Genomic DNA, 15,102 nt, shown 5'->3' with positions numbered 1-15,102 from the left:
CAGATGTCTCTGTGACAACTTTTAATGCTTTGGACGTACAGACATTCTTCATTTAAGGACTTAAATGTAACTACTGTCCCAATTTAATACCAAGGCATGCTGTTTGAATTTAGGACCCAGCAGTGGGTCTTGTAACCCTCATTTGCACTTAGGACACAGGAACATGAGCAGCAGTGTTGGCCTATGATGGCTTCTACAGTACAGCACTGTAATTTCTGCTTATACTGTATATTGCTGTAGTTTTATATTCTATTGTACTGTAAAGTACTACATGTAAGAATCATCCAAATAAAAGCAAAGTCATCAAGTTGGAGTCGCCTTTGTTCTAAATATAACACATAAAATTCCTCATTTAGTGGCCAGTTTGATTAACAACCTAGTTGTAGGACCATAACTCTCTCATTAAATTAAGAATGTTTGTATATGCAGTAGTCAAATTGCTGGATCATATGATAGTTCTGTATTTAACTTTTTAAGAACTCCATACTGTTTTCCATAATGGTGTACCAACTGGTATTCCCATCAGCAGTATACAAGGGTTCCCTTTCCTTCACATCTTTGCCACCACTTATCTCTTATCCTTTTTGGTAGCAGGTTTCCTAACAGGTATGAGGTGAAATCTCACTGTAGTTTTCACTTGTGATGATTAATGATATACACACCTTCTTCTGTAGCTGTGGGTCATTTGTGTGTTTTCTTTGGAAAAATGTCTACTATTAAGTTGCCTTGACCATTCATTCATCTGATTATTTCTTATTCATCTATGTATTCATTTATTTATTGCTACTGAGTTATGCAAGCTCTTTGTTATTCTGGGCATTAATCCCTTACCAGACATGATTTATAATTTTTTTCCCTCATTATGTAGGCTGACTTTAAAAAAGGATACTGTATTTTGCATATATTTCAAAGAGGTAACTTTTTTATATTTAAAAAAAGCTATAATTTTATATTCTAAAAGGCCAAGACTCTGATTTATTCTTAACAAAAATTTCCTTTGGGTAAGAAAAAAAGCAAGTAGACCATTTAGAAAGAGACTGCAAACATTGAGAGGAGAGATGATAACTCTTTGGACTAATATTCAGGCAGGTAGAGCAGTGAGAGATGTTTAGGTTCTGGATATAAATTAAAGATTCAGCCAAAAGGCTTTGTCAGAGATTGGATGTGTGATAAAAGACAGAATTTAAGTATGATGCTATATTGGAGGATACCAGCATCCCACAGTTACTTGGGATCTAAGTAAAATACAGATACACAAATATCCTATAATAATCAGAAATTAAAAGCGTAACTGTGAGAAGAGACAGACACGGCAAGAGAGGCTCAACACCGATTTCATGTTCCACTGTGTCCCTCATAGTCTAGATGTACAAAGATTTAAACAACACCAAGCCCAAAATGCAAAATTTTCCAGTCTTCTTCTCTGATTTATTGGTATGTTTGCAATAGATAAAGAATATATTCACCAAGACAAGTTGGTATTTGTACATCTTAATCCTTTTTACTTCACTTCCCCCTTCTTCCCCTTTCCCTCCGTCCTTAGATCCCTTCCTATCTCTGAAAGGTCTTCCTCCCTATTTTCTATTATGTATCCAGAATCTCTTGAAACTAGAGTTCTAGATTTATATACAGACAGTCAAATGTGTTTGCACAGGTCTTGGAAGTCATAAGCGAGGCAGATGTCTCATTTGGACAGCTTTTCTGCTTTGCTGGCATCACCATTTAGATTGGGTTGGGTTGGGTTGGGTTTGGGGAGCAGAGAATGCTCTAATAGTTACTCACCAACTTTGTAGGTGCCAAGAAATAGGGACTGGGTCGTGTTCTTGCTGGCACTGGTTGGAACAATTAAGAGGTTGATGCAGAGCTGCATGAGAAGGCACAGCCTCTAGACTTTGGTATTTTCCTGACTATGGTAGTGGCATTTTGGTTTGGCATCAATGTTTACTGTGGAGAAAGCCCTGTTCTGTGGTGCCACTAGCTTACAATGTCCCTAAAAAGTTCAAACTAAAGTTTGTTTCTTCAGCCCTCCCAACAATTCTGTAAAATGCTTGGTAGGCTATAATAAATCTTTATCTGTTAGCTACACAGAACTATTCTCTGCATGACTAAAACCTTAAGAAACACTCAAATGTCCAAATAGAAGCACTGAAATGCTGCTAAAATGGAAGAATGATTTTTAGGAGAAAAACACAGCACTCACATTCTGTAAGTTTGAAATGTCTGTTAAACTTTCATGGGGAAATGCCAATTAAGAAGTTTGTGTTGGAAATAGGATGTCTCAAATATCCAGTGGAAAATGTACGTAGACCAGTCAGATAGGATATGATTGATGAAGAGGATATATAAATGAGGAAGAAACAAGGTCCAAGGACTGAGCCCTCCCAAGTTTCGAGACTGAGGGAGGAAAGACCAGAAAAAAAAATATGCGGCTAGTGAAGAAAGTGGTAAACTGAGTGAATGAATGCCTTCCTAGAAGCCAAGTAAGGAAGGATTTAAGGAAGGGAAAAAGGTCAAATACGTCAAATGTGCATAAGTCAAGGCAATGGCAAAAGCTATGAGTGATCAGTGCAAATATGATTATCAGAAGTCATTTCCTAATATACCTCTTGAGTGTTTAAAGTATAATATTTATGAAGAAATAGCAAGGCCCTAGTAATGCTGGAGAGAATACCAAACAAGTAGCCCAGTGATTTCATCATCAATATTAAACAGTATCCACTATGAAAAAAATTTAAGAGGAAGAAAGCAAACACAGGGGAGGTTTCTCTCATAACAGTCCTCACTGAGTTCTGTTATCATTTTCCCATTCCTATTTCCTTCACTGAGCCCATAAACCGTCTACACAGAACTATTCTCTGCATGACTAAAACCTTAAGAAACACTCAAATGTCCAAATAGAAGCACTGAAATGCTGCTAAAATGGAAGAATGATTTTTAGGAGAAAAACACAGCACTCACATTCTGTAAGTTTGAAATGTCTGTTAAACTTTCATGGGGAAATGCCAATTAAGAAGTTTGTGTTGGAAATAGGATGTCTCAAATATCCAGTGGAAAATGTACGTAGACCAGTCAGATAGGATATGATTGATGAAGAGGATATATAAATGAGGAAGAAACAAGGTCCAAGGACTGAGCCCTCCCAAGTTTCGAGACTGAGGGAGGAAAGACCAGAAAAAAAAAATATGCGGCTAGTGAAGAAAGTGGTAAACTGAGTGAATGAATGCCTTCCTAGAAGCCAAGTAAGGAAGGATTTAAGGAAGGGAAAAAGGTCAAATACGTCAAATGTGCATAAGTCAAGGCAATGGCAAAAGCTATGAGTGATCAGTGCAAATATGATTATCAGAAGTCATTTCCTAATATACCTCTTGAGTGTTTAAAGTATAATATTTATGAAGAAATAGCAAGGCCCTAGTAATGCTGGAGAGAATACCAAACAAGTAGCCCAGTGATTTCATCATCAATATTAAACAGTATCCACTATGAAAAAAATTTAAGAGGAAGAAAGCAAACACAGGGAAGGTTTCTCTTATAACAGTCCTCACTGAGTTCTGTTATCATTTGCCCATTCCTATTTCCTTCACTGAGCCCATAAACCATATGAGAGCAAGGGCTTGGTCTTAATTTATTTAGTACTTATAGCAATGTCTACCATAAAATACAGTAGATACTCAACAACTGTATGCAATATGAAAGAATACTAATAATCATTCAATGGCTGGAGAATCTAATCATGTATCATTAGCATCTTACTAATTTTCTTTTTCTCCTTTAACTCTTATTGCACATCATACTATCTACAATCACATATGTTTTTCAAATACTTAAAAAGTTACTAAACCTGAAAAAAAGACTCTTGGAATTAAAGCATTCTAATCAGAAGGAATGTAAACCTACTTGTTGAAGAAGCAAAGGGAAGGGGCCCAAGGAATTCTCTTGCATTGAACAAGGAATAGGTGCCCATCTCCTCTTGGATCTCCTGAGAACAGTTTCCTTAGTGTTTCTTTTATTCAATATCTGGATTCAGAGAAAGGAAAAATAAATATAGGCATCATAGTCTACTTTGTTGTAAAACAGTGGGCAGCTTATAAACCTAACATCCCTCCAGCAGCTCGGTCTTAGGAACTTCCCATGTTGAAACTAAAACTGGTCAATAAAGTCTTTTCTGGATTAGACAGGTAAGAAAGGATTGTAAACATCCCATAAGCCATAAGATTTTCTTTTGTATACCTTGCTAACACTGACAGATTTTCAGGTAGGAAAATCATCACTGTGCTCTTAGCTCTTCTTGCTCTGCTACAGATACAGAACACATTCCCTCTGAAACAATTTCTACAGGGTATTTACCTCCTCTCTCGGTTAAACCTTTCCACTGTTGGGTGAACCAGAGGAAGGAAACGCACATCCTTTGTGGCTGTGTCTGACTACACTGTGCAATATGGCAGCCACTGGCCACCACTTGTCATGTGATTATTTATGTTTATTATAGTTAAGTGAAATGAAATATTCTACCTTTCAAATATACTAGGCAAAAGCCAAGTATTCAGCACACATTAGTATCAGACTACCATACAAAACAGTGCAGATTATGGAACATTTCTGTCATTACAAAAAGTTCTGTCAGACTTTTTTAGTGAAGGCCATTTTATTTCATGTTGTGACAAGGAAAAAAAATGATTTTGAGACAATTAATTAATAAATAACTATTAAATACTTAATAAAATGCTAAGCAGTCATTTTAAATTAGCTTTATCATTTAATGTAGACTAGGAATAATCCAATCTAAGCCATTCATCGTTTTGTGACTATTTTCATAATGGCATTTCTCATGATCAACAGTTCACACTAATGGAAAAATCTAAACATTGAAGAATAGCTACCAAATGACTCTGGCACACAGAAGCCGTTAGCTAGAATTTAGAGATGGAGGAAATCTTCACAGAGGAGATATCATTTGAATTCTAAAAAGTAAAACTAAAGCCAGTATCTAACCAGAGTTTAAAAAGAGAGGAAGAGAGGAAGAAAAGAAGAAGAGTAGGAGGGGAAGAGGAAAGAAAGAAGGGACGGAAGGAGAGGGGAGGGGAGGGAAGGGAAGGGAAGGGAAGGGTCCGTCCACAAGGATGCTTTGATCCTCTGCAATTTTTAAGAAGAGTACTTTAATGAAAAAAATATGCGTGAACATATTCAGTACACTCTTAATACCTTCTTCTGGTGTTCCAGGACCACAGTTAGTTCTTTCTGTGTCTGTGTCTCTGTATCAGAAAGCTGTATGGTAAATGCTCTTTTGTCATCAGACAGCACAACCACTCTGACTGTGTACACTGACCCATCGCGTAGAACTCTGAAATCGGGATCGCGTGACTGGATGAGGTCTGCAGACCTGAAGCACTCTTTCCAGTTAACTGCAAGTAGAAATTTCCCAGTTGTTAATCAGAAGCACATACAGAATGGGAAAAACAGTAAAAATGATTCAAACAATCTTCTTCCAAAATTGTGAAGGCAACTAATACAAACCAGTAACTTCGTGTTTAACCAGTATCTTAATAGCTCCTTTCACATTATTTTTAGGGGACAACTTCCTTTCGGTAAAATGATGATAATTATTGGTTGTATATTTCTATCGAAGAAAGTGTTTTATACCCTAAAAGGCTTCTAGTAGGCTTATGAAAGTGACCTTCCCATCACAGTGGTGTGGGCATTACAATTATGACAAAGTTGCGCTACTCGCCCCCACATACACCTGAATAAACACAGAGAAGTTTTCCTTAACAATACTCTGAGTCTTTTAGGAGATGTCTGTCTTCAGCCAGAAGTTATGCACTGGGAAACAAAGAACAGTGAAGGGAATGAAGTAGGTAAGGGGTGAAGAAAAACTGAAATTTGAATGCTTCCCAGTGGTACTTTTCTGTACAATTTCTCCCTATAGACAAGACACTAGCCTTGTAGGGCCCCACTGAAACCCTACATGACGACTTCCCTCTCTGGGAATGCTGTCCTCTAATAAAAGATCATTATTTTAAAGTATCAAACTATGCCATTTTCTAGCAAGGCACAGCCTGTCTGAATCTCATGACTGGGCCCAGCAGCGAAAACTCGGTGACCATGGGGAGGCTGCCCATAAATTCATGGCCAAGCCAGCCTTTTGTGGAGACTCTCAAAAGAAGTATGATAGCCCTGAGCTTAGAGAGGAAACCATGAGTCTGTGTCTGCAAGGCCCAGGCGAACGTGGTGCGGGCTCAGCACCCTCTGTGAGGCTGACCTGCTGCAGCTTCCTGGGACCAGTGGCTAGAATGGCTTCCCAACATGGAGAAGAGATCAGAAGCCCCAGAGACTCAGTGCCAGCTGGAGGCAGTAGGGACTAAGACTGAAGGCAAGGAGGGAAAACTTTTAAGTACACTGGGCTTTGTGAATAACTTAAAAATAATGGCTTTGGGAAAATCAGGGTGGATCCCTGGGTCAGCTGGGAGTCTGCACACTGGCCCTGGCCCTGGCCACGGCGGGCCTGTCTCCTGTGGGACAGAGATGATTCCAGGAGGAGGTCGCTTCTCATCATCTTTCCACAGCCAATGGTCACTTCTTAGGCATCCAGTGGCCGATTTGGAAAGTTAAAAAACAAAAAAGCCAGAGGGAAACTGGCTGAGGCCATAAGAGCAGACAGGCTTATCAGGGAGGCAGAGTGGATGAGGTGCTGAGAGGAAAGATGTGAAAGCAAAAGGAAAACAGGAGCAGGGCTGCTGAGGAGTCAGAGGTGAGGCCTCTGGAGAGAGCTTCACCAGGAAAGATGGTCCAGGCTTCCCTGCGTGTCTGTTAATAATACAGGCCAGCTCTTACCCAAACTGCTCTTTATTAAACTCTTTTCCTGAGAAAATAAAGTAACAAGATATACGGTGTCCACCCTATTCTTCGTCTACGTGCTTTGTCAAAAAACACACCGATAATCCTCAAGCACTCATCTTCCAGAGGGTTCACATGCTGCCCACGGACAGTATCACTACTTTAATGTGAATCTGTCACATGTGGAGATGTTTAGCCAAAGGAAGGGAGCATTTTTAGGGATGATGATAAATTTCCTTCTGGTTTTTAACTCCCAGAGAAGCACATCTGACCTCTCTTTACATCCCTTCATTTTATCCCTCTTCGTGGGAATTAAAGTGTCTTTGTTTAATAAAAGTAGCCCAGGATGGAACACTTTGTTGAAAAAGTAAATTTTATATCTTTGGGATAAACCATACTGCTTTGGAAAAAAAAAAAAAAACTATGATACTTTCTTCCAGTATTCTCTGCACCTACACAGAAAGCCCATGGGGTAGAGCCTTCCAGCTGGTGAGAAAGTCTGTTTCTCCAGTTTCTCAGCATTCAGTGTGCTTATAAGTTCAATTTTTGAATGGAATGGCTCGCCTAGTTGTGGTCCTCAACGTAGCTATAGCATTGATGAAAATACTGCTGATTCTCTCAGCTGCTTATCTATATTTCCCAAACGTTTAGAACCCTAGATCAGTAAGAGTGATACATGTTATATGTGACTGTATAATTTTCAAATCGTTAAATCACAGATAACCACAAAAACATCAAGTTAGAACAGCTGCACTAGAATCAATTACAAAGAGCAAAAAATACATACTTAAAATAATCTGGCATTGTTTCTACTTATAAGTACACTCAAGCCAACTCTAGAAGGCAAACATGATATATCATACTCGGAAAATTAAATTTATGCTAAACTAAACATAAAGAGTATTATGAAATTTCTTACCTCTGCCAATCAGTTTGTCTGCCTCTAGTTTAGAAGGTACATTTAACATCACAGTTTTACAGGCTTCACCAGAAAAACTGAAGACCTAGAATTTTTTAAAAAATCATATTTATACACGGAAAATAAAGAACAAAAACCACATAATCATCTCAGCAGATGCAGAGACAAGTAATTGACAAATTCTAATCCCTCTTTATAATTAAGTCCAGATTTGGAAGAAAGTATAAAACTATCTCTGTTCATGGATAACGTACTCTTTTATGTAGAAAATCCTAAGGAATCCATTAAAAGAACCCAAACAAATCAACCAGCAAAATTACCAGAAATAAGACAAACATACCAAAAAGAAATGATTGCATCCCTGTACATTATCAATAAAAACATTTGAAAATAAAAATAAGTAAACAATCCCAACAGCAGTAGTATCAAGAAGAATAAAATTTGAATAAATTTAGTCAAAGAAGTACAAGACCATACACTAAAACCAGCAAAACTCTGCTGAATAAAATTTAAAGAACCAAACAGATTGACAGCTATCCAAATTCACAGATCAGAAGACATCAAAGAAGTACAAGACCATACACTAAAACCAGCAAAACTCTGCTGAATAAAATTTAAAGAACCAGATTGACAGCTATCCAAATTCATAGATCAGAAGACCTTCTAAACTCATCTATAGATTCAATACAATTCCTATTAAAATTCCCACTGCCATTTTTTTGTTTTGTTTTGTTTTGTTTTTGGTACTGGAGATCAAACTGGGGACCTAGCGCTTGTGAGGCAGAACAACTGAGCTAAATCCCTGGCCCCTCACTGCCATTTTTGAAGAATTAACAATTAATCCATATGGAAATGAAAAGGGCCCAAATAAACTTGAGAATGAACACAATCAGAGAAGTTATGTTTCTCAATTTCAAAACATACTACAAAGCTACAACACAGAGTGACACTGCCATATTTAAATAGGCTCATATTTAAATAGGACAGAATTGAAATCACAGAAATGAGCCTTACTTGTTTAACTTCAGGAAGCTTAGGTAGTTTCCAAAATGTTCGAGAAAGACACCTGCTCAACTAATAATAGGACAAGTAAATAACCTAATGTAAAAAAGTTATAAACTTCTAAATCACACCATAAACAAAAATTAACTCCAAATGAATCACCAATCTAAATGTTAGAACCAAAAATATTTAAAGGAAAACCTAAGAGTAAATCTTGATGATGCTGGACTAGCCAATGATTTCTTAATGCCAAAAAAACACACAAAGTGATAAAATTTGATAATTAGGATTTAATTAAGATTTAAATTTTTTCTTCTTTAAACTATATGATAAAGCAATTGAAAATATAGCTCACAGAATGGGAGAAAATATTTCCAAATCATAAAACAATGACCAATATCCAAGCGTATAAATAGATCTTAAAACTCAATAACAAAAAATAGGCAAAGAAATTGAATAGACATCCAAAGATACTCAAGTGGCCATTGAGCAGATGGAAAGATGCTCAACATCACGAGGTGATAGGCAAATACAAATCTAAACCATAGTGAGATGCCTGCTAGGATGGCTGAGAAGACAGAAAATAAGTTGTTGAGAAGAATATGGAAAAACTGGAACCCTCATATACTGCTGATGGAAATGTAAAGTGGTACAGTCACTTGGGAAATAGTTCAGTTTCTTCCCCGGAATAAACTTGATGTGGACAGAACTTTTGTTTATTTGTTTTGTAATACTGGGGATTGAAATTAGGGCTTTGGCACTGAGCTGTATCCCAGCCCCTTTTATCTTTTTGAGACAGAACTGTCTAAATTACCCAGATTAAAGTTGAATTTATAACCCTCCTGCCCCAGCCTGCCAGAGTGCTAGAATTACAGGGGTGTGCTATCATGTCCAGCTGACATATTTTTTTTAACATATGATTAGATTGGTTTGCTCCTATTTCCTTAGTATTTTATAAACGTGATTCCCCTAGGTGAAGTTAAATTACTATTTTTCAAATTTATATAATCTTCATAAAATGAATTCAGAAAAGTTCTGCTTTTCTTATTCTTTAAAATAATCTATAAAAGATATTGTTTGTTCCATGTAATTATGGAATAATTCATCTACTATAGGTCTGATGGATGTGAAGAATTGTGTATGTGGAGATATTTGGCTTTTAATTCAATTTCTTTAATGGCTATAAATCTATTGAGATTTTGAACACTTCAGTGAAATTTGCCTGTTTTCAAATTAAGTGTAGTAACCTATTAATATCATTTTAATTTTTTCCCCAAAACTGAACCTCATTTTATCCTAATACTCTTTTATCTGTGCCTTCTCTATTTTTGCCTGCTCAATTGTAGCGGACTCTGCTTATCTTGTTGAAGAGGGGCTTTGGGTTTGTTTGGTTCCCTCTATTGCTTGCTTCTTTTTTTTAAATGTCCTTTGAAAAATCTACAGTAAATATGAACTAGTACATATAGCGTATGTGTTTTAACTAATAATAAAATCAGCCCTAGGGTGCTCACTCTCAGGGTAAAGCAAAATAGAGCATTACTACTGTTTGAAGTCCTTCTACACTGCAGTCTCACTCTCCATTTCTATTTCCTTCCTTCTCTTAAATCCCAAAACCCAGATAATCACTAATGGCTGATTTTTGTCTTATGCATTTATTTCTCTGCTTAAATTGATCCCATGTGTCTGTTTCCCTAAACAGCATAGTTTTATTTTACCAAATTGTATCTTTTAAGTCTATGCAGCCATATGCAACTTGTATGCAATTTGCTTGTTCACTGCTCAAAATTATATCTGTGAAATTTTTCATGATGAATATGCAGCAATAACATATTCATTTTGTTGCTGTATATTACACTACTGGAAAGAATACACACTTAATTGATCAATGTAATTTGAGTTATGTTATGCTTCTTGAAACTAAAGTATTCTTAAAATTATAATTTATAAGTTGGATATTATATTTTGTGTATGTTACATTTATTATTAAAATAAAATGAAAAAGTAAAGGCATCATTATATTAACAAAATGAACAAATATATTTAAATTTATAGAAGATCACCAAATAAAAATGCAATATACAAGAAAGTTGCTTTTCAAAAGATTTTCAATTTGAGTTGTAAAGGAATTATAGCACATAGCTATAATTCCAGCTACTCAGGAGGCTGAGGCAGGAGGATCACAAGTTTGAGGCCAACTTGAGCATCGTATCAAGAACCTGTCTCAAAATAAATTTTTTCAAAAGGGACTGGCATGCTCTAGGACTTGGGTTCAATCCCCAGCACAGCAAAGAAGAAGAAGGAAAGAGGAGGAGGAGGAAGAAGAAGAGGTGGAGGACGAGGGGAAGAGCAAGAAGGAGGAGGAGAAGGAGAAGGAGAGAAAAAATTTCCTTGTAAAGAAAGATCCTGATTTATAAAACCTAAATAATATCTGATTTGTAACACCTAGGGTTACAAGTAAATTTAAGTTAAATTATTTTTAAAAACTTAACAAAGGGTTTCCTACTAAAGCCTGGGAAAAACAAATTTTTTTGGTTTTATTTTTCAGGACTATACAAATTTTATTAATAGTGTGGTGGCAAAATTAAAGAAATCATTAAGTCCTGATAGAAAGATCTCATGCCAAAGGGAGAATGAAAATGATCTGCAATCGTCTCACTTTTATGTTGCTCAATTTTATGAACTAAGTCTGCAAAGAAGACATTCTAAATAAAATCTTCTTTCATATAGAAGAAAAGGAACCTTAAAAATGGAGTGGGCGGGAATCGATCTTAGAGTGTTTGTCTAGTAGGGTGCAAAAGGTCCTGAGTCTGGCGCCTGGCACTGCCAAGGAAGAAGGAAAACATGGAAACCCAAACAGTGCCTGAAATATAAAGGTGACCCTCTAGACTGAGAACAAGGGTTATGGAGTTTTCAACTTTTCTTCTCTCATGGACATCTACCTTTCACAAAATGGAAACACTACTTTTCAGATTCTTAGCACCTCAAAGATAGTAAGATTTACCTTTCAGTACTCTCAGTACCAGAAGAGTGTGATAATTTTTTTCTAGCCAAGCTCATTGCAAGATGGGAATGCTAGTTAGTCGGACAGTGTGATTAACCACAGGTTACTACAGATACCATATATGGATTGCAACAGGAATGAAAATGTGAAGGAGTTTACATTCCTTGCTTATTGGGAGGTTGCTTCCGAATCTAGCTACATCTCAGTATGAACATCAACAATCTTCTTTTTAAAAGGTAACAAAGCCTCAATCTAAATATATACTAAAACTGACTTCTTCGAGGTCTTGGCTTTACAATCAACTACTTCTCGGTTCCTTACTTTCTCTGTCTTAATCTTTGTTTCACTAACATAAAAGTTATATCCTCTTCTATTAAAAAAAAAAAGGAGTATGCCAGATGTTACCAAGAGAACAACAACAAAAAACTCTTTCAGGTCAAGAAGTCACATTATTAATGTTACAAAAGCTGAAAAGATGACTTGCACACTTGTTAGCATTAGTTAGAGATAAAGTTTATATACTCCAAGGGGCAAAAGTACAGGCTGGAACAGGGAGATCTGCCAAACACTGCTGCTTTAGTTCCTTTGGAAGAAAAAAACCTTTTAGCAACATGACAGACTATGGCCAAGGACATGTCATTTAAATACATGATAGGGCGGGGGTTTAGCTCAGTGGTGCCGCCTGCCTCGAAAGCACAAGGACCCCAGTTCGGTCCCCAGTACAGAAAAAAAAAACATATATATACATTATACACATATATATCTATAATATATAATATATGTATAATATGTATATTATATATATATATAAAATACATGATAGATAACATAATTCTCAAGGTGGATTTGATAAGGAGAACAGTGTTAAACCTATGTTTATGTTTATAAATGAGGAGCTCATTTGTAACATGCAGAAGCAAACTGATTAATGCAAACTAGTTTTCAGCATCTCCTGATAATTTTATTAAAGGAAAATAAAACCCCGGAAAGATACTTAAAACCTTTCACCAATCGCGAAACGGTCTGATGTATTTCTTTTCTTGGTATGTTTAGTCTTTTTTCTTGTTATGTTTAGTAGAAAATGTATTTATAGTGGCAGTTTAGAGGGTGGTCGAGGAAAAGGAAGCCAGAAAGAAGCAGGCAAAGTGCAAAATGGGGAGATTTCCTCAACCTCCTGTCAGCTCAGTGAAAGGCTAAGGTGTTAAGTCACAGATTCGCAAGGAAGACTTGCTTTGAAACCCTGTCTCCTTACAGGAAGCAGATACTTTTGAAGAGATCCATTACTCTACAAAATAAAAAGTGTTTCCACCACGCTGTGTCATCAATACACTGAAAAGTTGATAACTGTCTGAGTTAGAAAGACCGACAGACAGGAGAGGATCAATAGAGATTTCAATTTACACATGCAACACTTTTCAAAGTGTAAACTGGGGATTACAGATGATGTATAATATGTATATTATATATATATATATAAAATACATGATAGATAACATAATTCTCAAGGTGGATTTGATAAGGAGAACAGTGTTAAACCTATGTTTATGTTTATAAATGAGGAGCTCATTTGTAACATGCAGAAGCAAACTGATTAATGCAAACTAGTTTTCAGCATCTCCTGATAATTTTATTAAAGGAAAATAAAACCCCGGAAAGATACTTAAAACCTTTCACCAATCGCGAAACGGTCTGATGTATTTCTTTTCTTGGTATGTTTAGTCTTTTTTCTTGTTATGTTTAGTAGAAAATGTATTTATAGTGGCAGTTTAGAGGGTGGTCGAGGAAAAGGAAGCCAGAAAGAAGCAGGCAAAGTGCAAAATGGGGAGATTTCCTCAACCTCCTGTCAGCTCAGTGAAAGGCTAAGGTGTTAAGTCACAGATTCGCAAGGAAGACTTGCTTTGAAACCCTGTCTCCTTACAGGAAGCAGATACTTTTGAAGAGATCCATTACTCTACAAAATAAAAAGTGTTTCCACCACGCTGTGTCATCAATACACTGAAAAGTTGATAACTGTCTGAGTTAGAAAGACCGACAGACAGGAGAGGATCAATAGAGATTTCAATTTACACATGCAACACTTTTCAAAGTGTAAACTGGGGATTACAGATGAAAGAAATCACCTTTCTTTGTACATTCCCCAGTATTCTACTCCCCACGATAGTATTCGATCTAAACGCTATGAAATTATTTTTTAAAAAATAATAGGCCAGAGCTGCTGTGTTCTCCTTTAGCCCTTCTTGCCTTGACTTCCTGCGAATCGACCGCACCCTGACTCCCTGGAGTCCAGGGCCCGCCTTTCCCCCCAGCAAAGGTGAGAAATCCGGGAACATGACACCCGAAATGTCTTTTTTCCCATCCCCTAATCCTTTCTGGAGAAAAACACCAAACGCCGAATCCGCTCCTCGGGGCACCCCCGAGGGGGAACAGCTACGACCTCTCCACTCGCTGAGGTCCCCACCCACGGTCAAGCGACAGTCGCGCGAGCCCCGTCCCAAGTCTGTTTTGCTCCCTGCAGGATGCTAATACCTGATCCTAGGTAACCGAACGTTCTTTCCTCTCCACCCTGAGACGCCCCAGTGACCATCAAAGGCTTCTTGTGAGTTACTTCACCAACTCAGATATTTTGTTGAAACAATTGCAGGCGACACCGATGCGTGTATCGGCACAGTTTCTTGTCCATAAATACATTTTAGATCACAGCTGCCAACCCAATATTCCTAAGTGCCGATTTAAAGACAGCCCGAAGCCTGGCCCTACTTGGGAGGAAGGCAGCCCCAAGGGCTCGCTGAGACAAAGTGGCCCCACTTCACCAACTCAGATATTTTGTTGAAACAATTGCAGGCGACACCGATGCGTGTATCGGCACAGTTTCTTGTCCATAAATACATTTTAGATCACAGCTGCCAACCCAATATTCCTAAGTGCCGATTTAAAGACAGCCCGAAGCCTGGCCCTACTTGGGAGGAAGGCAGCCCCAAGGGCTCGCTGAGACAAAGTGGCCCCATCTTTAGAGGAGGGCAAGTCTCGGGTCCCTTGATTCTTTCCGTGGGTCCCCGGGGCAACCCTGATTAGGTCCTAAGCTTCTCCGTAACTTTGCTGTCAGAATTCCCAATTTGGAGGTTCGAATCTCTTGGCTCCTAGAGCACTGGTCCCTCGATGCTTTTCAGGGCATCACTTGCTCAATCTCGCGCTTTCCGGGCACAGAGGACCCCTCCCAGGCTGGGCCCTCAGCTCTCTCAGAGCTTTCCGGAGTCGGACTGAGTCGGACACAGTCGCGCCGGTCCTCCTCCGGCCCACCCGGCCCGGTCCCCCGGGTCACTCCACGCGCCCAACCCGCCCACCCTAGTTC

General features: G+C 37.9%; 1 protein-coding gene across 1 annotated transcript in view; it reads right to left on the bottom strand.

The window, feature by feature from the left end:
• Dsc3 (desmocollin 3) overlaps nucleotides 1–15,102 on the bottom strand; it is a 43,361-nt gene that overhangs the window by 26,569 nt on the left and 1,690 nt on the right. The window contains exons 2-4 of the mRNA XM_010643412.3: nucleotides 7,751–7,835; nucleotides 5,200–5,399; nucleotides 3,895–4,014 (exon numbers count right to left, since the gene is read on the bottom strand). Coding sequence (XP_010641714.1) covers nucleotides 3,895–4,014; nucleotides 5,200–5,399; nucleotides 7,751–7,799 — 369 coding nt within the window. The 5' untranslated portion in view covers nucleotides 7,800–7,835. The remainder of the gene's footprint in view (nucleotides 1–3,894; nucleotides 4,015–5,199; nucleotides 5,400–7,750; nucleotides 7,836–15,102) is intronic.

This window comes from Fukomys damarensis, unplaced genomic scaffold (assembly GCF_012274545.1).
Source record: "Fukomys damarensis isolate Sample0158 unplaced genomic scaffold, DMR_v1.0_HiC HiC_scaffold_30, whole genome shotgun sequence".
NCBI lineage: Eukaryota > Metazoa > Chordata > Mammalia > Rodentia > Bathyergidae > Fukomys > Fukomys damarensis.
The sequence above is the reverse complement of the archived record's forward strand: the minus strand, read 5'-3'. Positions and strand labels throughout refer to the sequence as shown.